General features: G+C 37.0%; 1 protein-coding gene across 4 annotated transcripts in view; it reads left to right on the top strand.

The window, feature by feature from the left end:
- Positions 1-25583, top strand: part of LOC115238444 (probable Ras GTPase-activating protein) — a 304505-nt gene that overhangs the window by 91741 nt on the left and 187181 nt on the right. For 2 of the 4 annotated variants that reach the window (XM_029812316.1, XM_029812298.1), the window contains exons 1-2: positions 7952-8163; positions 17874-18460. The exons of 1 other annotated variant lie outside the window; for it this stretch is intronic. In XM_029812316.1, the coding sequence (XP_029668176.1) occupies positions 18229-18460 (232 nt within the window). In that variant the 5' untranslated portion in view covers positions 7952-8163; positions 17874-18228. Of the gene's footprint in view, positions 1-7951; positions 8164-17873; positions 18461-25583 lie in introns of those variants that run through there. One more of the 4 variants, XM_029812307.1, reaches the window with a different exon arrangement.

Genomic DNA, 25583 nt, shown 5'->3' with positions numbered 1-25583 from the left:
CAGTTCTGATGCATGAATATCTAGATATAATGCGTTTTCTTCGAAAACCCCGGCTCTCTAGTAATGTTCTAGGAGGCATTTCTTATGCTTTTAGTTTACCGCTAGAAGCAACAGAGAGACGTGGAAGTGTGTGATAGATGCTCCTCGGTTTGCAATCAGACTGCTAATAAGAAATTACGGTAGCACATCGCTGCTTGCGAGATAACGCAAGAAAAGCAGCGCTAACTAGAAAGTACAGGGAGCGATTGTAGACTATATGGCGTGTATCTGTGTGAATCCTGAGAGAACGTTATTTAGCTTAACGAAGTCGTGGTTGAAATTAATAACCACGCGATAACGTACGCACTACTGTCGAGAATTGCGACGGAGTCCACTCTCGATTGCAGGTCTGCGGAAATGGAAAGGGATTCCTCGTTTTAATCTAAGTTCTCATCGCACGGGGATGATATCGGTTTTGTGAAACTTATTGAAAGGATGAATGTTTGTGTGTATGTATGCGATTATGCCCGCGTTTCTTCTATAATAATTAAATTATATTTTTTTCAAAAATGTTAAAGTATTTAATGCTACTAAGTTTTTTTAATCGTCGCAATTTACTAATGATCCTGTAATTTCAACATTCATGTTACATTTTTGATTTTAAGAAATACGTTCTTCGCGTCGAGAGAAAATTTAAATGTGAATAAAAGATATAAAAAAAATATATAAATATCTTCTAGTCAGATTCAAATTTTCTAACGGGAAATAATATATGACGAGAAAATTGCTTAATTTATGGCAATGTAACATTGCGCGATAGTTTCATCGTGCTTTAACTGAAGCACGCTCGGCAGTTAGCTATCGGCGGCTTGCGATATTTGTCCAGGGAAATCAGGCGCGATGTAGAATATACCGGTTGTTTCTTTCTTCTTTTTTTTTTTTTTTATGTATCCAACGATTCCCGCGGGGCCCATACGCGCACGCGTATGTGTTTTTAACCGATAGGAAAAGATCCAAGGCACACGAAACGAGGAGGCGGAAGGAACGCAACATCCGCGTTTACTCGCTCCGTTGCGCGTGTAAGTGCGGTTAATGGTAGAACCGTAACGTGGTTTACATGCGTCAGCCACAACAGGTACTCACGTAAACACAAATAACGCCTGTACGTTCAACGTCACAATTCACCGTTTCCCTTTTTTTGGACATCGGCCACATTTTAGGTAACAAAAGCGACATATTGTATTTTTGCGTCGATATCGACCCGGCTGTTTCATATCAAGAAATTCGAAGTTTTACGACAATGCGTCGTCTGTTTTTCCCAATTTTTCCTCAGCTTTAAATTGTATCAAAGAAATACACTCTGAGAGCTGTGTTCACTCTGTACAAAGTTAGTGAGACATTCAAATATGAAATATTGCGTTTGTTTATTAATTTTATTGCGAGAATCGTGAAATTAAAAAGAGAACATGCGATTCGAAACGGTGAAAGTAAATAAGATTACTAATTAGATATTCATCCGGGAAAATTTGCATATGTTAAATGGACTTGCCTTCGTACGTTATGCTAAACGTGTATGCTAAACGGATAGATTTTTTTTTTTTTTTAGCAGTTTTATTTGTTAAACCTGTATCCTGCGCTATACGCGGGGTTACAAGATATCTCATATTTTTACTAGAATATTCGAAACGATAAACTTTTCTTTATGAAATCAGCATAATTTATTATACATCCACACATATAGACAGGTATTAATTTATAATTGATTAATATATAAATACAGATGCAACAGATTTTATTTCACATAGATGAAGGATATTAATTTTTTTAGATTGAAAGAGAATATTTTCTCTGTTTCTACTTAACCTGTCTGTTATATAAAAATCGGATTCCTGTATATAAGAGATTCTTCGCGGCGATTTAACGTTCACAATGAACTACATGTGGGAGCAGAAGATCGACGTCGACGTGTGTTGTCGCGCGATTTTTCTCGTACCGCACGGATAGAAAGGAATACAAGTTTACAAGCGATCTACGAGGAAGGTCGCGATAAATTCTGATTCTCTCTCCGCGGCCGGTGCCTTCTCGAGAAAGGCACGTAGTAGAAGCCACGATTCCGAATGCCAGGGCCAGTGGGAGGATCGGCATTGTCCCCCTTTTCTCCCGCTTCTTCCTGTTGTCCGCCTTCCATCTTTCTTCGATCTCTCCTCGTATATCTCCTTTTCCTCTCGCCGACTCTCGACGCGCGGATGTGCACCGTTAGATTTATTCAAACGCGCGAATCTGTCGGACGATTTGAAATGCCAGCCGTTTTCTCTCATTTTTTTTTTCTCTTTTCTTCATGTCGCCTTCTCTCTTAATCTCGCGAATCTTACGTCATTACCAAGTTCCGTCACAAATGAGAGAATGTTCTCGGTGAATATGAAATAAATTGTGGAAACGTTGAAGAAAACTGGTTCTTTTATGAATATTAGCGAAACATTTACACTAAATATAAGCGTTATTATATTCAAATTAATTTCTTTTGTTTCTAAATTTTTTTGGAAATATAAACGTTTGCGCATATTTATAAAAATTGGCGTGCTTAGATCTTTCTTCTTCTGCTAAGTTTATATATGTATTAAGGAAATAGCGCATCTCTTGGGTACAAATTTATATCTAAAGCTAAACAAGATACAGTTCAGATTTTAAAGCAAGATTGTCAGCCAATTACATGTGCCTCTAATGAAATGCTCTTTTAATAGTATTTAATTACCTAATTGCGGTTTTCCATGATTTGTCTTCTTATTTTATTTGTATTTACTTATTTTATTTTATTTTATAAAATAAAATTATGTGGCTTATTGCCCTTAGAAGATTCGCTACCAGGGTAATAAATGACATTTTTCCTTTCTATTTCCTTTTGCCTTGTCTCTTATACGTACCGAGGATGAAATACGATGGCATACACACGCCAAGTGAAACTCGTACGAGCGATCGGAAGGATAAATTGTAGCTCTTATGGAAAGCCAATGAGAAGCCGAACTATAATCTGATTTCCTTTCTTGAAATTCCCATTCTCACTAATGCTCTTGATAAATATAAAGCAACACAAGCGTCTTGTCAAAGTTTCGGCATTGTTCTGTCAACTGGCGTTCTTTTCCTCGAATACGATATACGGTATCAATCGTGCCGATCAGGGAATCTTCATAAGCTAAATTTTTACGTAGCTTACGTGCTCGGAATAATCTGAGTCAGCTGATGCTCCGAAAGCTTGCTTGGTGACTTTGGAGTATTATCTGTTAAATTTTTTAACGACGCTTTTATCAAAATTAAAATCGAAAAGAGGATATTTATATAATTCACATTATTTTGCGTTAACGGAATTTTAAGTTGCAAATTACAAAATATGAACAATTGCGATAAATCTTTGAATAGATAATACATCTTTTTTTCAATGCAACATATTTGAAGATGAAATCTCAAATGACCTACATATTTTTTAAATTGTATTCTCACACTTGAAAAACTCCCGACCACTCATTCATTGTTCTTGATATCATTATATGATATCATCGTATCATCGAAATGAAGCGTCGATGAGTCATGTCACATCATTTGTTCATCTTCACTTGACGGGATTAAAAAAGGACAGAATTCGAACGAGATTAGAAGGCGGCGACATTCGCAGGAAAGATTAATCGCGTCGTTCGTGTCGGACGAGTTTGGAGAGCGTGAAATCCCTTAGGTCAGTAGTGGCCAACCTTTCCCTAATGCGCGGCAGTCACAATTTGAACGTCGTATTCGCGTATGTCATCTAATATCTTTCATAGGATTATTATTCGAGAGTGTAAAGCTATTCATTTGCGTACCCGTAATTAGGTAATTAAGCGCCATTAAAAGGACATTTTCTTGTCATTAGAGGCACGTGTCGCTGGTTGGCCACCTATGCTTTAGAATTTGGACTAATATATATCCCGCTTAGCTCAGCTTTGCGTCGAGTCGGATTCCTACATGCAATTTTGTCAGCGATTTCGACGGAAAACATACTGTCTCTGTTAGAGATCCTCATCAAGGTCGACGCAAAATAGCTCGAAAGTTCTCGCCACGGTTGTTAATGAAAAGAGTCATTATAGGAATCGTCATAATAACAGGCCGGATCGTAATTATTTTCCGCAATCCTCGTGGCCGATTATTCAATGCGTACGAGAGCGAGCGAATTCCAAATGACGGCAATACGTAACAGCTAGTCTTAATAGGTATTATTACGTGGAAAATCTGTTCCGGGCTGCCGTACACTTCAAGCAATCGCAATCATCTATTTCGTTAAGACCCTTTGACTCCCTGAAATGAATTTTACGAGATTATACGTTGCATCAGGTCGCGCCTGATACGGCACATTATTGCGAACGGCGTGCAAGTTTATCCGCCTTGATGCGGATAGTTACTTTCCTCTCACAATTCTCTAACTTGAGCATGGTCTGCAACGCGAATCCAAAGCGAGAAAAAGTTTTCTTTTAAAAGGTGATGCGATTACATTTGTAAGCGGAAATTTAATAAAGTTTAAAGGGGATTTGTATCGATTATATAATTATAGAATAATATAAAGATACTTATTTAAAGTTATAAATTAAGTATTTATATATATCGTAATATATCAAGTTACACAATTTTGCTGTTCTAATAATGATTATTTCTCATTTTTTTACCGTATCATTCGCATTATAGAAATATTATGTGCGACCTGTCAAAGAAATTATCTTCAATTTTGCTTATCACAATTAGATCCGCAACTTTCCAGCCCCGCGTCACGTTCGCCAGATGTGCACGGCGTTTCTTTGACCGTGCGATTCCTTGCTCTGTACATTGTGGAATCTCGCTTATATAAATAGAAATCGGAGCAACTATACGCGCGGAAACGATAAGCGCTGATTCCGTCCGCACGCGAATTTTACACTCGAATAATTCCACGCCTCTTATCGGATCGTTACGGGGCCAGGGATATAGCCTCGGGCATATTCTTGGACTGATTCCTCTTTCCCGTGCCACGACAATGAATCCTCTAGTCTCCTCTTTCCTCGGGTCCTCTTAATGGCACCGGCCACATCATGCACCAAGTTCAACGATCCGGCACCGTTACTTTTCTAGAGAGCGAGGAGACTTTCTGTGCTCTTGGGATGGCAAGAATTTTCGGCTATTTTTGTCTTCAAAGTCCCCTCCCCTCTCTGTTCTTCCTTTCGCGACTTGGTCCTCGTTCAGCCCTCCGTTCCGTCTGGCAAACTTCAAATGCTTTATTTTTGTGAACAAAAGTCTAACGGGTCGCGCTCAAATCGAACGTTCCAATTTTCGGTATTTTAGATATGTGGAAAAACCTCATGGTGCGTTTATTACTATGTGACGATTCGATTCTGAATTTTATTTGCATAATATTACTTGCTGATAGGAAAGGAGAATCAGCCAGTCACCAAATACACGATGACGATATAGATATGGCAATCTATGGCAATCATTGCCGTTCCATTGACACGGACCGATATAAAGACCTTCTTGTGTGCTCATGGAATCGAAATATAAAGTGAATGATACTATACCATTCTGATCGATATGTGTGTGTGAACTCTTTGTGCCAGTCGCGCTAACTGTAAGCAGAATTTAGAAGTGCTCGATTAATTGGCTAGAGAACAGAGATAATTTTATCGTCTCCGTGCTGAAAGTATCGTTTACGGCGCTGGAAAGCTTCACGATAGAAAGCGGAAATCACGGACCAGTTGTATTGAAATTTTTTTTCTGTCTCTCTCATTACCTTCCCTTGCAACATTTCTATTACTCGTCTCTCTCGGGCGAGGAAAGTTTGTCATTAATTTTTAGCATACCTTCTGCCATTTGTCACGGTGACATCTACTGAGGAGAAGAAGATAGAAGTATATTTTAAAAAGCAAACAAAGAGATATAGCTAATGCGAGAAAGATGCGATGTGAATTTAATGATGGATTAGATAACTTGAAGAATTTATTGTGAAGGCAAATATCTCGAAGATAAAATTTTTTTATTTATAAATACAAATGATGCAATAATACACATGATAAAGAAAATATATTAAATTAATTACAAACTTTAATTAATGATTTTGAAAGATTGAAAGCAAGGACTCGATAAACATCTTGCTATTTAAATCTCTTGTACTGAATTTGCCGAAAATAATTTAAATTTGCCGAAAATATTTGCCGTAAATACAACCAAATTTAAATTAATTTTATTTTTCCTAATTGTCGTGTTGATATGTCTAAAAGCATGTACGATGATTTTAGAGCATCTAGAGAGTAGGTACATAAGAATTTTGAGCTCGTGTCTGTACAAATATATAACTAGAAGCAACGCAGCGGCGAGCTTTCGGTTCCTTAACGTCACTTTTACGCGACGTCTGAATTTGTCTCGTTCCGCCGTCGACTATGATAAAGCACGATGTCTATTTAATAAATTGCGTCCCTGATACGATATGCGACGAACATAGCGCGTAGAGAGTGCGATACAACGGTCAGACCGGTAGCTGAAACACGGATACACGCGAACACTTCATTAATATGGATCGAAAGTAAAGGAAATCAATTAATAATGATTGCTCGATATTTCGCTATCGCCTTTCACATTTAAACGAGTGACGAACCATATTTGTCACGTTCCTTTAATCACGTTCTTTATCGTTCTTCTTCGTTTTTCGTTTACGTCGCCTTTGTGGATACCGAGGGTGGATGTTGCTAATACCAATATATGACACATCGTTGCAAAACCCTTGTGAATCTTAAAATTATTAATAATGTTTTTTTTATAAGAGATTATATATAGAAAAAAATGAAATTCTGTGAATTATAATTTATCCAAACTTTAGCATATTTGGAAAGTTTAATCAGTTTTCTTATCATATAATTTATTACAGTAAGCACGTATTTATCAGAGATTTACCTCTATTAGAATTTTTTTTAAAAACATGTTAAAATTCTTGCTTGCTTATCAAAATTTCAAATAAACAATTTTCGAATTGTATTCATAATTATATTAATATTTTAAAATGCGAAGAAGATTTGTACTTTTACAATACGTTGTCAACAGCTACATAGATAACTACTAACTCGTGATGACAGGTCTTCAATCGAGATTCGGACAAGCGAAAAAAAAGTTAAAATTTATAACAAGTTTCTATATAGTAGCGACTCTGAGAATTTTGAGTTTTTTGATACGCAACCGCGATCTTATCCGATTGCCAATTTTTTGGTCGATTCTATTTTGCAGATATCCTGTAACCAAGAAAGCATTTTAAGGAGGGACTGGATGAGATTCATGAATTTGATATTGCGCACACAGAAAGCATTTTTAACTTTTTAAAATATAAAATTAATAATCGATTTGTGAGTTAAATTAAAGATTTGCCCTATAGAATAAAAATCTTTATTTTCATAAATTTTTGTGTACAATTACTATAAAATTTTCATTGTACAGTCATTATAAAAAAGTTTGTTCGATATATTATGATAATATTAACAATTTCGAAATTAAATTATATTCTACAGGGCAAATCTTTATATACTTTAACTCATACATTAATTATTAATTTTATATTTTGAAAGGCTGAAAGTGAAACGTCAAATTCATGAATCTCGAAATATATTATTAACTTTTGACATAGCTAATCCGTCCAGTACCTTCTTAAAATCATCGCCGACGGAATTGTGCAGAAAGAGCAACATCAATATATCGACGATACGCACGTGATACATTTGTATCACGTGCGACGACCGAGCAGCCTCGCGGTCGTCGATCGCCGCACGTGATACACTCTCGCGCGGCGCGGCCGGTCCTCGGCCGTTTCCGGCCGCGCTCGGCCGGCCTCGGCCGGCCAGCATTGTCCCGCGTTGTCAGTCCGCGACGAGCCATCGTGTCGGGTGTTTGTCGCGTGCGCGCTCGCCGATATTTGTACGCTTAGCGGGAAAATGTGACACGTTTCGAATAGTGATCTGTATCTGGGAATCACCAAGTGCGATGTGCGTTGCTCATCTTTCGTGAGAACGAAGAAAGGAACTGGGGGTGTCTTCGTCCGAGTGAACGAAGTTCCGCGGATACAAAGTTCGTTTCGACTGTCGCGACGCGCACTTCATGGCACAGACAGGCTTCGTATTTAGCACGCGATTGATTTTGAATCTGTGAAAGTGGAAGGTAAGAGGATATTACTGAATGACATAGCAAAAGACGCAATGTGTCTTGTGAGATAATTTATCATTGATTCTATTCGATTCTGAGTGAAATTTGAGTGATTCAAAACATCGACCGCGTTCATCATTTATGGACGAATTGCGATTCATGGGTGCGTTGAATATATAGTCCGGAATAGTTAGCTTTAAAGTTTGTTTTAAATGTTGAATTTATATGCAGGTTGCTCCATTATAAAACGTAACGTAAAGAATAAATCTACGCCACGCGGAAGCATAACATAAACCTGTCCCGTTAAAGCTGAAATATAATATAAATCTGTCATAAAATCATATAAAATCATATCATATAAAATATAACGAAGGAAAAACGCGGAGTAGCAGCGATAACTTCGTATCAGAAATTCGGCGAATGTCATCACGCGATACTAGAGTGTATTTTACTTTTGAGATTCTTATTCAATTTCCGTTAGAAATTTACAAAATTAATCAGTGTCTAACGCGAAAAAGATAAACTAAATATCCGCTATGATATCAAGTAAAATAGCGATATATTCGAATCGTTCGTTACACAGTGTTTTCTATTTATATTTAATATACATATACATATATTTAAATATTTGTATGTTTTTTTTTGATAATATAGTGTGGGTGTTCAAAAATTATGAGAATGCAAGTGATATTCCTTAATTTTTGTCTCAATCTACTCGAAATTATTTGTGTTATATATTATAATTTATTAGTATTTTATTTTAATCTGCTTAAAATCTCAAGATTATCAATTATTTGTGTTATATGTGTATTATAATTTATTAGTATTTCTATCAATTTTTTTTTTCTGAGACGAGAGCTTCTGCTTTTAAAAAAGTGTCCTCGACAACGACTCTGGCGAGCATTTCGATGCGAGATTTGATTCGCGAGCTGCAAAACGTGACGGCATGCCTCCGCGCACACGAGCTCGGGGCTCCAGGGCTCGAGAGCCCTCGAGCAACCGAAGTTTCTTTCGGGCGCGTTTATCTTGATCGCGCGACAAGCGCAGCAGAAAAAGAGGAGAGAGACTCGATGCGGCGAAGAGAGAGAGAGAGAGAGAATCGGCAAAAATACATATTCGGCGATCGTCGTCGAAAAAGGGCGCCTTGCCCGGCTATTTCCTTGCACTTATATTTCGAAACGCGCGATCAAATGTAAACGGTCCGTGGAAACGTGACACGTTTCGCCTCTATGCGTTCATGAATCATATCGCGAAGCGTGTGTATCGGGTTTCGTCTCGCGGATCGGGGTCGACGGCGACTGGTTTTTCGCGATCGAGGCTTCTAGGATTCGAGTACGGAGACCAAAGCTACAGTATTCCGATCTGTGACCTTCGATTTATATTCGCCGTTTGAATAATTATTCGGTACCGACTTAAATCAATTAATAATAATTAATTGAAATGATTCTATCTTACGCATGTGTCACTACTAGGATTTAAAAATTCTAATGATGATTAACTCAATTATATATACGAAAGAATAAGAGCGGAATAAATCTTTAATATTTCTGCAAAATCTAGATGGATTTAATATTTTTTTTTTTACACTTTTGTTTACGGTTTATATATATCTGTACGCATTGATACTGTAACTATACATCGATTATAAGTATGACGGAGAGTGTCATTAGTTTTCTCGTTGACTTATTACATTCATTCAATTTTCATATTAATAAAGGTAGAAATCTGAAGATGGATAAATAACGATAGGCAGAAACGTCGGATTGTGCGTATATAAAGCAGTTAATAAATAGGAAACGATTTAATGTTTACTAACTCTTGTTATGATAAATACCAAAAATAATCTGGAAAAAGTGTAAATGATAATCAGCAAAATATATTGTCTCGGGATTATAGTTACGCAGACTGTTCATCAATGTATACTGTAACTCTCTGTCTGTACATTTCCAGAATCAATAATTAATTCTAAACTCTTGAAACATGTTGCAGTAGCAGTTACAGAAGCTCACTAATTCCAACTGGACGATTCACAGTCTCTCGTTTAATTGTAGTAATTTATGAGAGTGAGAAAGCGCTAATTTAATTAATCAAACGCTAATTGATGTTGACCCAAAAAGTTTTTCTTTCCATTTTAATTATTCTTTTATCTCTCTCTCTCTCTCCTTTTCTCTTTTCTCACCCTTATATACTTTTAAATATTTTATTAATTTAATAATATAACAATTTAATAACATATATTTGCAAACATTTAGTAATATTTGAAGATTTAAAAATTTAACAGGGAGATGGAGGTGGGATTTAATTACATCGATTTAATGTTCATTGAATGATATCAATGTTTGTTAATTATATTGCTGTATTATTATTGCATGATTGGCTTCACAAACATCATATTGGTGAACTCAGTAACGGCATTGAAATTTTGCTGTACTAAAATCGCTATAATTGCGCGTTTCACGAATACGAAGAGCAATTTTGCACCAGTAATAATTCCTAACGAGATGCGCACTTCTTTGGGGTATCTTTTTTTTTTATCGTGAAACGAGCATTTACACGCAAGCTCTTCGACACAATCTTGTTCGCGCGAGAGCGAGAGCGCAGCGTAGAATAAAATCCGTTTGCACGGCAAACGGCCTTTGCGAGATTTTGCATAATTAAATGTAGATAGCTGACCGGTCGGTAGGTAACTAGACCCGCGTGGACCCTCACCGCTTTGTCTTACATGCCTTCGCCTGTTTGCCGACCTTCTCCAGATTTGAAATTCTCGCCACGTCGCGGCGGAAGGCTGACGCTGTTATCTTCGAGGAAGGAAATTGCGAACGCTGAAACTTCTGCCATACGAATGCGATTTTTGCAAGCATTCCCACCCATCCCCACACAATTCCATTAATTGTGCTACTTTACGAAATTACGCTGCTTAATACCTTTCATTATTCCGCGAGCAGTCCTTTTCGAAAGTTCGTATTTTTCAATATTTTACATCGATCACTTTTCTCATTTTTATTTGTATTTCGCGTAGTAATATATATTAATATTTATTATATGAGAAAAATTAAATCTCTCTCTCTCTCTCTCAAATATAAAAAATTTGGCATCTAAAGCAGAATAAGAATATTTATATTAATCGTTGAATTGTTGTTTGGTTGAGTACAAAATTGTAAATTGCAAGTAAATGAAAATAGAGATATTTAAATTTATTCATCTAACAATAAGCAGTATGATAAAGGCTTAAATGGGAATTATGCGGTTAAGTTATGATGTGTCTTTTACGATTTTGATGACAAATGAGTAAATTCTCTCTCTGTGCAAGTCTCCTTGCAAATCTCCGGTGTGTTTTTATCATCATATAGCAGAAGTTTTACTGTTAGATAGATATAAATTGACCTAACTGATGTTTCTTTGTCAGAGCTACATCACGCGATATTGTGTGCCGGTTTTCGTATGAGCAAGCTATTATTAAACTTCGGAATTTTTGAATTAGATGTTTGGTTGCAGTTTTGTTACTCATTTCATATAAATTAGCATATTGTTCGAAAACATGGTACAGTGAATACAACATTCATAGCAATCTGAATAAATGATATATTTAGAATGTAGTAATTTTTTTAAACAATTTATATTATTCATAATATTTAATATCTTGCAAAATATTACATAAAATATTTTTACGATTTTTATATCATATTTCACAATAATAACTTTATGAACAACGTAATTCTTCGTGTATGTAACTTTTATTTAATTAATTTTCTTTTTGTATCCATGTAGTAATTTCATAAATAAAATAGTTCGTAATTTTGTTGCCGATTATTTTTCAATACGTTACGGAGACCGATCGCAAAAAGAAGAAGTAATTTCATTATTGCATTCGAACATCTGGGAAGATTGTTATCGTGAAGAAACGAGACACAATCTCGAGACTTTAGGGCCGCGAAGAAAAGTTCAATCGTCCGCGCCATGGGTTCTCAAGGTAAGACGGACCGTAATAAGCCCTTGAACCCCCGGGCACGAGTCGGACTTTAAGATCGATGTTGCAAGAAATTTGCGCGACTGTTTCTTGGATATTGCTAGGTCTTTTTTTTGTATCGCATCATAGTTTTTAGAAACAACAACGTTCGCAGTGCAAACTCGACTTGTACATATAAAAGTGTACATACACGATTCATGTAGAAAAATAAAAAGAGAATCGTCCCGACGCGGTTATTAAAAGATTCAAAAGTCGGTTTCTTGGGAAAACAGCGAGAATGTCTGTCGTTTGTACCTCGACTTTTATTTACTTTGCAATTTTGTACGAATACACAAACCACATAAGAATGTATAATTTAATAACATACATATATATATATATATATATATATATTTATATAACATTACAATGTGTGCAACATCATAGAAATGTAATAATGAAGAATCAATAGCAAAAAATAATAATTTATTTATAATGCAATTATAATGTAAAAATAATGTTATTATATTATTCTCTATATAATTCCAAAAAATTCGAATATAATTTTGCTTTAATTATTCTATTTCTATCAACGATTCTCGATTCTCCCATGGACAAGGCAAACGCGACAAAAGTTGGCTTTTTGAAGGCTGCCATACAATCTGCAGATCATCGTAGCTCACCAATCAATGTCCGCTATCAGCTCTCGAGGGTTTAATTTCATCCGCAGTCGTCGGCATCATTAGCAGCGCGAGCGCACGGGCACAACGCCGCGATCGCGCGTCCGTAATTAATAACGCGTGTCTCGACGCGCGTCCGTACGTTCAATTATCCGTAAAGTTTGAGGCAATTATGTCGGATCCGCGATCCGCGGCGGCGGCAAAAATTGACGAGAATGCTTGAGATCCTCTCCTCCCCATCTCCCCCTCTCCTCCTCCTCTCCCGTCACAATGTAGCGGCGTCACGCGTCGCCTCCCGCGGTCGATTGGCGGTCGTTATCGGTACCGCTGCACCTGGTATCCTTGTTCTCGCCGCTCGCGGATTCCCAGGAGCCGTCCGATGTTTACGAGGGGGATCGCGGTTGTGTCGTAAGTAGGCATTTCGCTTCTGCCTTCGGCCGTCTTCCACCTCCTCCTCCCTCTCCTCCTGTCCCTCTTCGGCACTCCTCTCTTCGGCTTTCGCCGTGAGTAGGCGATTATAAGGTTCTCATGGTAACCGGAACCGCACGGATCTTCCTCGGATGCTCTCGCGCTCTCGACGAACTCTCGTGGCCGGTCTTCTTCTTCTTCGTGATCTCCGCGCGAGAAATGTCAAGGTTCGCTTGTGCTTCTCGCGCGGCCAAGTCCGGAGGACACGTCAATGTGACCAGCTGGATGTATCCCAGCATGGCATCCTCCCTCTGTCGCAGTTTTACGAGCCGGCCTTTTTACGACATGGGTCGCGTCCAATCGATTCGGTCGCAACGACACCTGCGACCGACGATATGATGATCCTCTCGTGGAAAGTATTGGATGCATGCGTATTTGTCGGTCTTTTTTAGGTTAAAAGGGAAAAGATTAAAAATGCGTTCAAAAGATATGTATCGGGAAAAGTCAGGAGAAATATTTTTTGCAAAAAATTTCTGTGAATTATCGGGGAAATGAATTATTGAACCGTGATTATTATAGTTGAAAAGAAATATAAAGAAAGAAAAGAAATTGTTTCATTAAAAAATTCATGAATAAGTTAATATAGATCAAAAGTGAAAATTATCACTTTACTAGCCGCATCGTTAATAGACCTTGGGCATCTTTTGAGCAACATCTCTCTGTAACGAGTTAATTTAAAGATGTATCACACCTAAAATTATACGAGTTATATACTTGATCCCGGGTTCATTCGCACGTTATATAACGGGGATACGATAACGATCTCGCTATCCGACGTTTTGAAAAGATGTTAATGCGAGTGTCGGATGATGATCGTCGATTTTGCACGTGTAAACCGGAGAGAACATTTCGATGAGCTTTTTTTTATGACTTCGATCAATTGTCTATCGCCGGCTAGGTAAACTGCCATGCTACCGTGCAGGATGAATTAGGATGGAATAATCGGAAAAATTATGGCTTGAGAGTGAAAATCCCAGGCGTTATTTTCCGTAATCGTTTCTGCGCAATGTGTGCATTAGCCGCAACAATTTACGAGAGAATCGCGCGTAATTGAAGCCTTGAAAACTGAAGACAATTCTATCGTGATGAGGCGCGTACATGTTCCTTGACGCTATAGCATCCGTCTTCTCGTTTGTATACATATATTCCAATGAATATAATAATACTAGGAAAAATTTATGGTCTTGTTTCTTTCTAATTAATTGCGCCGTGGAACCCCCATTCATAATTTTCCTCTTTTTCGACTGCGCCTCTCGCGCGAGAAACCTGTGTGCAATTCTGTAATTTTTCTCTTGTATCACACCGTATCCTTTTCTCTCTCGTCCTCGCGCATGCTGCAGAACGAGGGGCAGGAAAGAAGGACAGAGGGCAACGAATTCTACGCTGTAGTCACGAAACGCGATTACACGTTCGCCCGCCAACTTCGAACTCTGTGGATGCGAACGACCTCTCAGCCCGCGGCGCGTTTTTTCGTCTCCTCTTCTCATCCCTTCTCTCTCTCTCTCTCTCTCTCTTTCTCCTTTCTCTTTCGTCTTTCTCTTCTTCCTGCCATCTCTCCTCTTCGTGCGTGCACGCGCTCACCCGGCATATTCCCGTGTGCGAAACCAGTTCACGTGCCGTGATCTTCGGCGCGATTCGCCGCGGAACGAACCGTGATCTTGATCCTCGTCACACGCACAGACGCGATAAATTTCGGGGCACGCACATCCGCGGAAACCGCGCCGCTCGTTCCCGCAAATTGCGAACGATCGATAATCGACTGCGATCGGAGAGAACGCTCGAGGCTGATTGCGCCACAAGCAAATTCAATCCAAAAAGTAATAGGGGCGATATATAGGACGCTTCTTTCTCTTCTTTACCTCTTTATCTATATTAGTACATACTATCTTTAGAAGATCTATTTAAGCGTCGCGAGATAAATCAGTTATTGATTGATGAACTAGCAAAACTTGGATTTGATTGCTTGAATATCGAATACGTCGAAGTGTCTTTAGTTTTTGAATTGAAAACTTTTTCGTTGATCATAGATTCTTTTTTTTTTTTCATTTAGTGACAATTTCTGATAAACTAATTCTTAATATATTATTTATATTGATGACTCTATTTTTATATTTTTATATCATGATGGAATATATATAATTTTAGAAATATCTCGAGAATAAATAGATATTTTTTGATATGATCTTTGATATAGAATAGGCAGAGAATTTGTGATTTTGAATACCAATTCTATGTTGTTGCAATATTTTAAAGTTTCTAACACTAGAAGAAATCTAACACTAAACGAAAATGTGACGTTCTTAAAAAACATTTTATTAAAAAAATAAAATCCGATCCGTAATAGATAAAGAGAAAATAATGTTTTCTCTTCACCAAAGAGCTCTACATGACGTAATAATTTAATGATCTCGCGAAACATCCTGGTTGCCACGAGCACTTTTTCAAAACAGGTCAATGACTTTATATAAAGAATTGCAGACTGGATCGATCGCCCTTCGTACATATGACTAACGATTGCGTATTAGGTATTTGTCGGATATAAACACGTTGGTATTTGGCTGATTGGTATGCGAATTCTTTATCAATGTCGTCAACACACTTTTCTCTTTTTTTTTCACGTAACTGGTTTTTTCGCTTTTATCTTCGCGAAAGTCTCTGGGGAAGTCTTTTTCTCGCGTCGCGTAAATACGCGTAAATAATTTATCGGTATAGCAGAGATAGCGGACCATCGGTGTCATAATTTATATCTGGCTCGCGCACGAGAAGCACGCGCGAGATAATTAATGTCTCATTTTCGCTTAACCCTTTCGCTCTCGGACTATTTTCACATTTGCTCTATACTAAAACATTTAATTTTCTCACATCTAGAATTTAATATCGTCAAGAAACAAATCGTATTCGTACACGAAATATTGTGAATTTTGGATAGGAAAAATTATTGCATGTATATCAATGTTAAATCCAATTTTTAATTAATTAAAAAATCGAGAAATAAAAAATAACAAGAAGTTATTTCGTTTAAACTGCGCTAACAATGGCATTCCAATTTTTTGTTCCACATATGGTGATCTCGCAAACAACGGGCGATAATGAGAAAGTGAGTTCTTTCATCATGATCTTGAACTTGAAAGATTCATAATGACAGGTTGTCATGAGCTGGCTGCTTGCCCGAGAAAGCGAGAGAACGCGTGACAATCCCCGCTTTCCTTCTCGCGCGTGTCGCGCGAGTTTGACACGGTAGGCTCTTTACGAACGACTTTGTCATGCTCAATGAATTCATGTAAGTAGACCAGATTGAAGATTACGGGCTCGAAGCTGTCGTGTCTGTCACTTTCAATTAATTTTTACACGTACCTGTACATCATAATTCCATATTACTAATATAATTATTGCATTTAAGAGAATACCTTGCTTTTTACATATATTTTTTATATCGATAGGATTATATTAATTACATTCGAAATTTATTTTTAAAATTGCAATAATATTTGGTATTTCATGAAGAAAAGGTACAACTTTCGTTTTATCTCGTTTGATATGATGAATTTTGTCATGAATTTAAATCGACTTTCTTGTGGTGAAAAATTAATGTTTTGTTTGATCACAAGTTTTTCAATATTATTTAACCTTAATCATTAATAACTTAATTATTAGTATAATATATAAATTAATTTATTAATTTATGCTTTTTTGATATCAATTCATTATTTTTTTCATCTTTTATTAATAATACATTTTTTTTATGAAATTATATATTTTATATAAAAAGGTATATTATTGAAATACACTTGTTTTAATGCGTCAGCAAATAATGAAGAAAAATTATGGAAATTATTTTTAAAAAATTTTATTTTTTATTATTTTTTTTTGTTTTTGAACAATCTTAGATTTTAATCTTAATATTTGACTTTGAGAAATATGAAGACAAATTGATATCATTAAAAAGAGATTGATTATCATGTTTGAATGTATTTAAGCAACGTGATAACCATCGCATTAAACGCACCACGTGGACAGTTTAGTAATATACTGAATCGATCAATTTAAATCTGGTTCCTGTTCCGTCTTCTTGTTTCAGTCGGCAAGTAATTAGAAGTTGAGGCTAATTAGGGTGATAGAACGCGTAACTTATGGAAAAAATCGGCAGCGCGCGTCGGTGGGAGTTATTATGACGGTTATTAGTCTGGCGTGTGGGGTTAATTTATGAAAGCCATTAGAAGCGAACGCCTGATTAAAAACAGCGCCAATACTTATATCACATCGAGAAAGAATGGTCGTATATATACCTCATATTGCGCAAACGTATAAAATATTCTTTCGAAATTTCAAAGAACTGTAGCTAATTCTAATTAAATGGTGGAATTATTAGCGTAATAAAAAGATGAACGCGGTGCGAGAAACTTTAATTTTAACCAACACTATTCTTAATCTAAAGAAATTTTTTACACATGGTTGTCCTGTCTTTTTTAGCGTGTCTGACTTTTGACAAGATTTTTTGATCAAATTTGAACTTTTTTACATGAAAAACCATTTAATATAAATTATTTTTGGGATAAAAATTTTTTATATTAAATATTTCACAAAGTGAGAGAGAAGTTGAATTCAAGTTTGTCGAAAAATCCATCATTAAGATTTGACGCGAGGAACGTGGGACGCTCCGTATATCTCACATCACACATTGGAGAATATCATTTTCAACACGCGAAAGATTCAAACCGATTCTCCCCAGACGAACGAATGCGAGTTACCATGAAATGAAAAGGTGAGATTCACAGTGCGCGAAGGAGTGCGGGGACGCGAGTTCCGACGATAAAAAGAGGCGAGGAATCCGTGGAGGAATTGATGCTGCACGTGAGATATATCTCCGTGAGAAAAGTTCGGCGTTTCACCGAGTGCATGCGTCGCGAGACTTATTAAGCGGACAGCGGGGGGAACGCGGAGGAAAAGATTTTGTGGTTTTCGCGCGGGAGAAGTGTTGGCCTGAAAATGGCATTGACGCCACGATGCCGCGGAGGCGGCGGCGAGAACCTTTCCGAGGAGCTGGTGAACGAGGACGAGGGGGCTAACGGGGGCAATTTCGAACCCCTAAGCGATTCCTGCGGCGAGAGCGACATGGAGGGTCTCGACCTCTCTCTTTTCGAGCCGCAGGTCGACGCCGCTTCCTGGTGCGACAGCCGCATCCACGCTGGAACTCTTCACATTTTGGTCCATTACTGCGGTAAGATGTGCCTGCACGATATATATCCCCCTTCGCCTTCCTTCAGAAATCTCGCCAGGTCTCTGAAGCGATTACGAGTCACGATGCGTAAAATGATTTCAAGAAAATTGAGATGACTCTCTATTTTCTTTTCTCTTTGTTCTTGTATTGATAAAAGTCACCATAAAATATATATATTCTTTTATCATTATTTTATTAATGTTATATATTTTATCGCGTGAAAGAAAAGAATAATTTTCGTAATCTTAAAACATTAAAATTCTTGTCGATATTTTTCTCTCTGAGAATGTCGCTCTTTTTAAAAATTAGATCAGTAATTCGTAGGAAAATTCTCAGAGATCGAGATTGAAAACCGAAAGATATAGATACAGAAGCATCGTGCATCACATTCGTTCCGGCTGAGGTAACAAATACGCGCGATTTTTTAGGATTTACGTCGATCAGTAATTCGTAGGAAAATTCTCAGAGATCGAGATTGAAAACCGAAAGATATAGATACAGAAGCATCGTGCATCACATTCGTTCCGGCTGAGGTAACAAATACGCGCGATTTTTTAGGATTTACGTCGTTGCTCGGGCGCCGTGAACTCGTATATCGCCTGTGTAGGATGGGAAGATGGCCGTCATTTAAACGTGTACTTAACACGTGTCCGTGTTCTCTCTCTCTCTTTCTCTCGGTGCTCAGATAAGGTATTAAAGCGATATCTTGGCGCCACCACGAGTGGGCTCGAGTCAAGATTCAAGATCCCGTGTCTGGCTAGTATGCAACATGTGTGCGACGTAACGCATGCGACGTAGCGATGCACTTGCGTCATTATTTCATGGTCCATAGGCCAATTGCTATCTTTCGCATAATTGTCATTAACATACAATAGCTCGCGCACGCGTCGAAAGGAAATATCCTTGTCCGTGATTTACCATGGCGAATTTATCTCGGCCAAGATTAAAATTGAATTATAATTAAAGTGAATTTATACCATTCATTTTCCACGATCATTCTAAATGATCTCTGATGCGAAGAGTACTCTCTGTTTCTACAAAAACAGTAAATTTATTTTGCGCTTCGGAAAAAAAGATTTTATTTCGCGCGTTGGATTTGTATAAGCAAATATAAAATAAATCATAATTAAAATAATTTTACACATATTATATATGGAAATTGTTTTTTTATCAGCATCCATATAATTAATTGAATTTTATTTCGACTTTTTGCAAAATTATGAAAATCGCATTAAACTGAATTACATAAAATTTTGTCGGGCAATGCACTTCGCACAATGCATTAGAAAAAGAGCTCGTTTATTCAACGCGTGCATTTTGCATCATCCAGAGAATGAGCCGTATAAATTCGCCTTAACCGCGCAATTGCGCGTGTGGGCGCAGACCGCGAAGTTAAACGGCCGTCAAGCTTTTTTTGCGTGTACACTCGGTAGGCGACTTTACCTTGACGCTGGATATGCATCTTGACGCCACGCCGGGGAGGGCGATTGGGTAATTTAACCGAGGCAAATCGCAGCAAGCCGGATAATGTATGCATTATATACGGGATTATTATTAAGCCGATACTATTAACTCGTTTATGCGAAGAGACAGTCACATTTCGCCGCGCTTTTGTGTTAAAAACATGAGACATATTGTTATCCATAGTGGAAAAATATATAGTATTTTACAGTTATTGTCCGCGTTTTTGCTTAACTGTCGAATATGTAGATAAGATAAAACTTTATCTCTTCAATTCTATCTTTATATCCTTATATTATTTAATATATTTGATTATTTACATTTATATTTATATTTTTTATGTATTTTGTAATTTGGAAAACGTGGATATAATTATAAATTATTTTATATATATGCAGATATAATGGTCTATTATTATTGAAATAAGTATTTTGATTAATTTTTAGAATTTTTAGATTTTTTAGAATTATATCGTTATTTAATACGAAAAGAATTTTATCCCACGTATTCGCTATTTTTTATATTTTAACGTGGACGTAACGATGTAACGCTTTTAATTTTTCGCGTGGGTAAGAACGACGGGATGAAACGCCCATCAAGATTTTCTTCGGATCTTCTCGGTAAGAAATTTACCTTGACGCGCGCCGGATACGCATTTCGATACCACACATCGTAGAAATAATTAAGTAATTTAATCAGGTAAGGTAATCGTACATATTGTGGGTGCGTATAACATTATTGAGATAATAGTATTAACTCATATGGGAAAAAAAGGCCACGATGTTCTTTTATCATCAACCGACATTTTTTGTTTATAATAGTTTTCTAATATTTACTTGCATATAACTTAAAATGGTCATTTTAAGTTATATGCTTGATATCAACGTGTTATAAAATATTTGTAATTTATATAAATGTGATTTTTTTTCTGGAACGTGACGTGTATATAATAAATAACTGGTTTCGCGATAGAAAATTCCGTCGATAGAAATTTCCATTACTATCGGAATTTTTATTGATATGTTTACGTTTATATCGCGGTATTAAGTTTGATGACCGTGACATTATAAAGTTGATATTTTTTTATAGTTCTTCGCCCCGTTTATTATCTCGATTTTCTCACGCGATATATTTATGCACGTGCTCAGTCAAGTATATAACGCATTTCATTCGCCGCGTGTTCGAACGCTTTTCATACTCGGATTAGACGGCTGCCGACCGCCGAGTGAAACCGCCTGTCAAGATTTTCTGGGGATTTTGCCTGGTTGGGAATTTTACTATGACGCCCCGGATGACACGCACCTTGACGTCATGTCATAAAGATAATTGGGTGCATAGCATTATTAACTGGTACGCTGGGTGAACGCGCCTGTCGTGCGTCAACGTGAATGGGTGCGAAATGTTAACTCGCAATTCGTGAAACCTATATCGAAGCTGGAAGCTGGAGGCTGGAGATGAAAATAAGCGTTGCATGAATATGTATCTCTCTCTCTTGTTCTCTTTGTTTTTTTTTTTTTTATATATCATATATAGCATATATATCATATAAATAAAAAAAAGAGTATACGACTTTCCGATTTTAGATTATTATTAAATTAATTTAATTAATTTTGAAGCACACTATGATATGTTTAATAGAGAAAAATAATCACAATTACTGATAATTATTTTTTTAGAAATGTTAATTAAAGAAAAGAGACTAGTCTATTTCTCAAGATGTAATAATAGATACCGCCCGCTCTACCATTATTCGATCCATCACACTTTACAGCTGATTCATAAGCAAAAGACGACGCCACCGTTCTTTCCGGCGTGCACAAATTGCTGATTATTAATCTAACAACGCGCTATCTTTTCCCGAAAGCGAAGCCCTATATGCGTGTTCGCCGCACTTAAACAGAAAATCGTCGCTCTGGGCGGCGTGGCATGGTATAGACGCAACGTAGACGAAGTAGAGGAGGTCGAGCGATGAGGAGGATTCGAGATCTTCTGCTCCGCCGTGGGCGATCGGACGGAGATGGAAGGGGAGAGAGACAAGAGGAAGGGAAACTGTTACGAGATCGATTCGCGGTGTAGACCAATTAAATCGTGATCCACCGCGCGCGGATATAATGCCGGCAGAGATCCCGCTCGCAGATATAATCTCTATCTATCCTCGTCGCAATAAATTGATGTAGGTAAATGAGTCGCAACGCGGTGCGGCGCGGTGGTTTCTACCGCGGGCTGTCTTCCGTCCTGCTTTCTTCTCTCTACGGGTTCCATTACCCACTTACACTAACTGACTGCGTGAGGAGAGTCCACTATCGCGCGTTGCCGCTGTTCTTGTCGACGTAAACACACGTTGCGGCATGCACGTCGTCCTCCGGGTGCCTGCTTCTACGCAGGATCTTCGCATGCACATTTAGCCTAGCGGAAAGGAAGACGAGGCTCGCTCGCAAACTGACTCGGGGCTGATTCTCACGTGGGAAGAGCCCGCGCGATCTTGCTCTGTCACGTATTGATGCGAGGCAATCGTTAGGCGGTCGCTTCCTACGATTTGTTCCTCGACCCTGTCCGGTTCATATTCTCAGCATGACGGACGCTGGATTTATGGGGCTTTTGTTAAGGATAAGAAACGATCAACGGGTCTTTTGCGAAACGATACGGAAGAGTAGAGATGAACGTGTATCTTCGATACGCGCGGGAATCCGTTGCGGGTGAACGTATATCAGAAAAGCTGAGAGAAGTACAATTGATAAAGGGAGCTCGGATAATTATTTAGAAAATCTGAAAGATCTATCCTGAAAATAAAAACTTTGAGATTTTGTTCTTTCAGAGAGATTAAAATCTTTTTAATTTCTCTTAACTAAAATAATATTTATCTAAAAACTCAAACGCTTATATTATAAATGCGGATTTAAGACTTTAGAAATCTTTTGATAAAGGAATAAATTAAGAAAAGAAATATATCTATATATTTTTTCTAGAATTTTGGAAGTTATTTAATTTCGGAGAAGTATTTTTCATCTCGTTGTAAACGCCGATGTACCATTTTATATCCGTTGCATTTAATTTTTGCCGCGTTCTTGCTCTTTTCGTGCTCTTTTACATAGTCTTTTATGTATTTATAGTTTGATGAAATTGTACTTTTTCTGTTATAATTCAATATAGTATTCGAAAATTGAGAAAAAGGTCGTTTTGCGCGGCTGCCCGGATAAATGAGAGAACGTCGCGCCGTCCGAATGACTGCACCAATTCTATTAGTCCAGCTTGGAGTAGGCTGTTTCCGCATGGTGCGCGTGTATTGAGTTATTGTGAGAGCCATACCTCTGTGTGTGGAATATCCGCGCCGAAGAGTGCTTCTTGTTATAAGTCGGGTCGGTATCCGATGAGGAGATCATCAGTGGAATCACTCATGCGGACAATTAAAAATATCGATACGATGCTTATCGCGGTGCAATCAATCGATGTATCTTGATCAATCGACCGTGGCATTGCGATATACATCATTCCGCGAAAAATTTTTTATCATTGCGAAAAAATTCAGATCTGTTTTGATCTGTTGCCAACAGCAGCGAGAATTTTGTACATTACACAAGTAATTTGCGCGCGTGTCGGAGATACAATCTAAAATTATCACACTTTGAGAAAAACATTTTTTAATATTTTATTTATAAAAAGTAAATTATATCATTGAAAGAAAACGAGAGGATTATAATATTTTACGGTAACCTTGAATATTTCCTTCATCGAATCGATCTCCTTTACGGTCTACTGAAGATCGTGAATAACGTTATCCTCTTTCTCTTTTACAATAATAGAGAGTTTAAACGGAAATTGAACTGCGAAAAGGTAGATATTATTGAAAAATTTATGAATCAATACGATTTTACTCTTACATTTTTTGGTGATATCCGTTATACTAAATTATCTGAGATCTAACAATATATCTGAATACAGCTGAATTAATACAGTGACCTGGATATTCAAATTTCTAAAGATTATTTGTGATAGGTCAGTGGTTCCATTTTTATTATATATATTTACCAAATTTTAAGCGTATTTACATATACTTAACTCTTTAAGAATTAATTTTTAAATAAATTTTTGTTATATTAAAATTATATTATATTAAATTTATACAAAAATGTTTTACACTATAAAATAAATCAACACACATAGAAATATTGAATCATTATTGTCTAAAGCACATCGGCGAGCTCACAAATAAAGATCGGCCATGCAAGTTCAATAAATCAGCTGGCAGCAAGAAATTTCCGCGTTCTATTATATACATGATTGACTTAACTTCTCATTGCTGCCGTGCAGTAGAGCCTGTTCACCTGTTCTGTCATTGCAGATGCAACGAATTCTCTCTTTTAATGGATGTGTCAGCCGCAGTCGTACGGATCACGCAGTTAGAAAAAATTCGCAGTCTTATTTATTTATTTAAATGCACTGTCTGTTCGAACAAACATCTCCGTCGCGTTATAAGAAAATTTTCAAAGAATGTTTTAACGATTCAAAATTAATTGTCTCATAATTTCCACGAATAATTACAAAATGATCGATTTATATCTTACATTATATTTTACGGGATTATATTTTATCGAATTTTTGATTTTAACTGCTAAAATATAAAATCATTAATAAGTTTAAATTAAAAAAAAAGAGGTATAAATTTTTGTCAAAGATAATTTAGTCGCCAAACTTATACTGACTGTGCTTTAGAAGTTTTTTTTATTCTAATTGTCTAATTTAACAAAATAATTTTTCTCTATCAAAATTCTCGTTCTATTTCTTAAATGCAAATACGAGTGCGAGTTTCGAGTAAAATATAGGATAGCTTGAAAAGGGAATTTATGGCGCGACAGAAATTAATTATACGAAATGAACGCATCGCATTCGTCGATGTCGGTTTCATTAAAACCAGGAAATTGTTCGGGTTCGACGTTCCGATTATACCAGATGTTTTGACTGGCTGGTAGCAACACGATAGCAAATCTCGTCTGTAGCAGACACCCTTTTCCTTGTTTTTGCTGCTAATTAATATGCTAAATTGATGAAAATAATTATCCTTGAATACTCATAAATATCGGAACACATTTCGATCTTTACATCAGCGTATATTAATTTATCCTTTTCGTTAAATATTTTCTTTTTAATTTGTAAATTTTATAGAATAATATCAGTGAATTCTTGAATTGTAATTTTTATATGATTTTTCCTTCTTGTTAAGGCAAAAACCAACAGCGCAATTTTATCGGATACTTGACATCAAATTATTTCTGCCGCGATAGAAATCGTGGTTGAGAGGCAATTAAATTAACCGATCGCCAGATGTTATATGATAACGACACCGTTTCCCATTGACGCCGCTTGCACACGCGTGCGATCAATTTGCAAATCGTGATACATGCTACTTGCCTGCTGCAACCGGCACGGTTTGTCACTGTGTAAGCGAAATTCATTGCAAACTATGTTCGTAAATTGGCGCACTGCGATCGCGTTGATGTGTTCCACAGAGACACTTGATTCGCTCTATATTTCAATTTTTCATAAGAATTAATAAATGTGATCCGCTGACCTAATTAGATTTAATAAGTTTGGCTTGTGTGCACTCTCTCGAAGTTGCACGATATAGAGTACATTCCGAGTATTCGCAACAATTGGGACTGACAAT

Source organism: Formica exsecta, unplaced genomic scaffold (assembly GCF_003651465.1).
Source record: "Formica exsecta isolate Colony F162 unplaced genomic scaffold, ASM365146v1 scaffold115, whole genome shotgun sequence".
NCBI classification, from domain to species: domain Eukaryota; kingdom Metazoa; phylum Arthropoda; class Insecta; order Hymenoptera; family Formicidae; genus Formica; species Formica exsecta.
The sequence above is the reverse complement of the archived record's forward strand: the minus strand, read 5'-3'. Positions and strand labels throughout refer to the sequence as shown.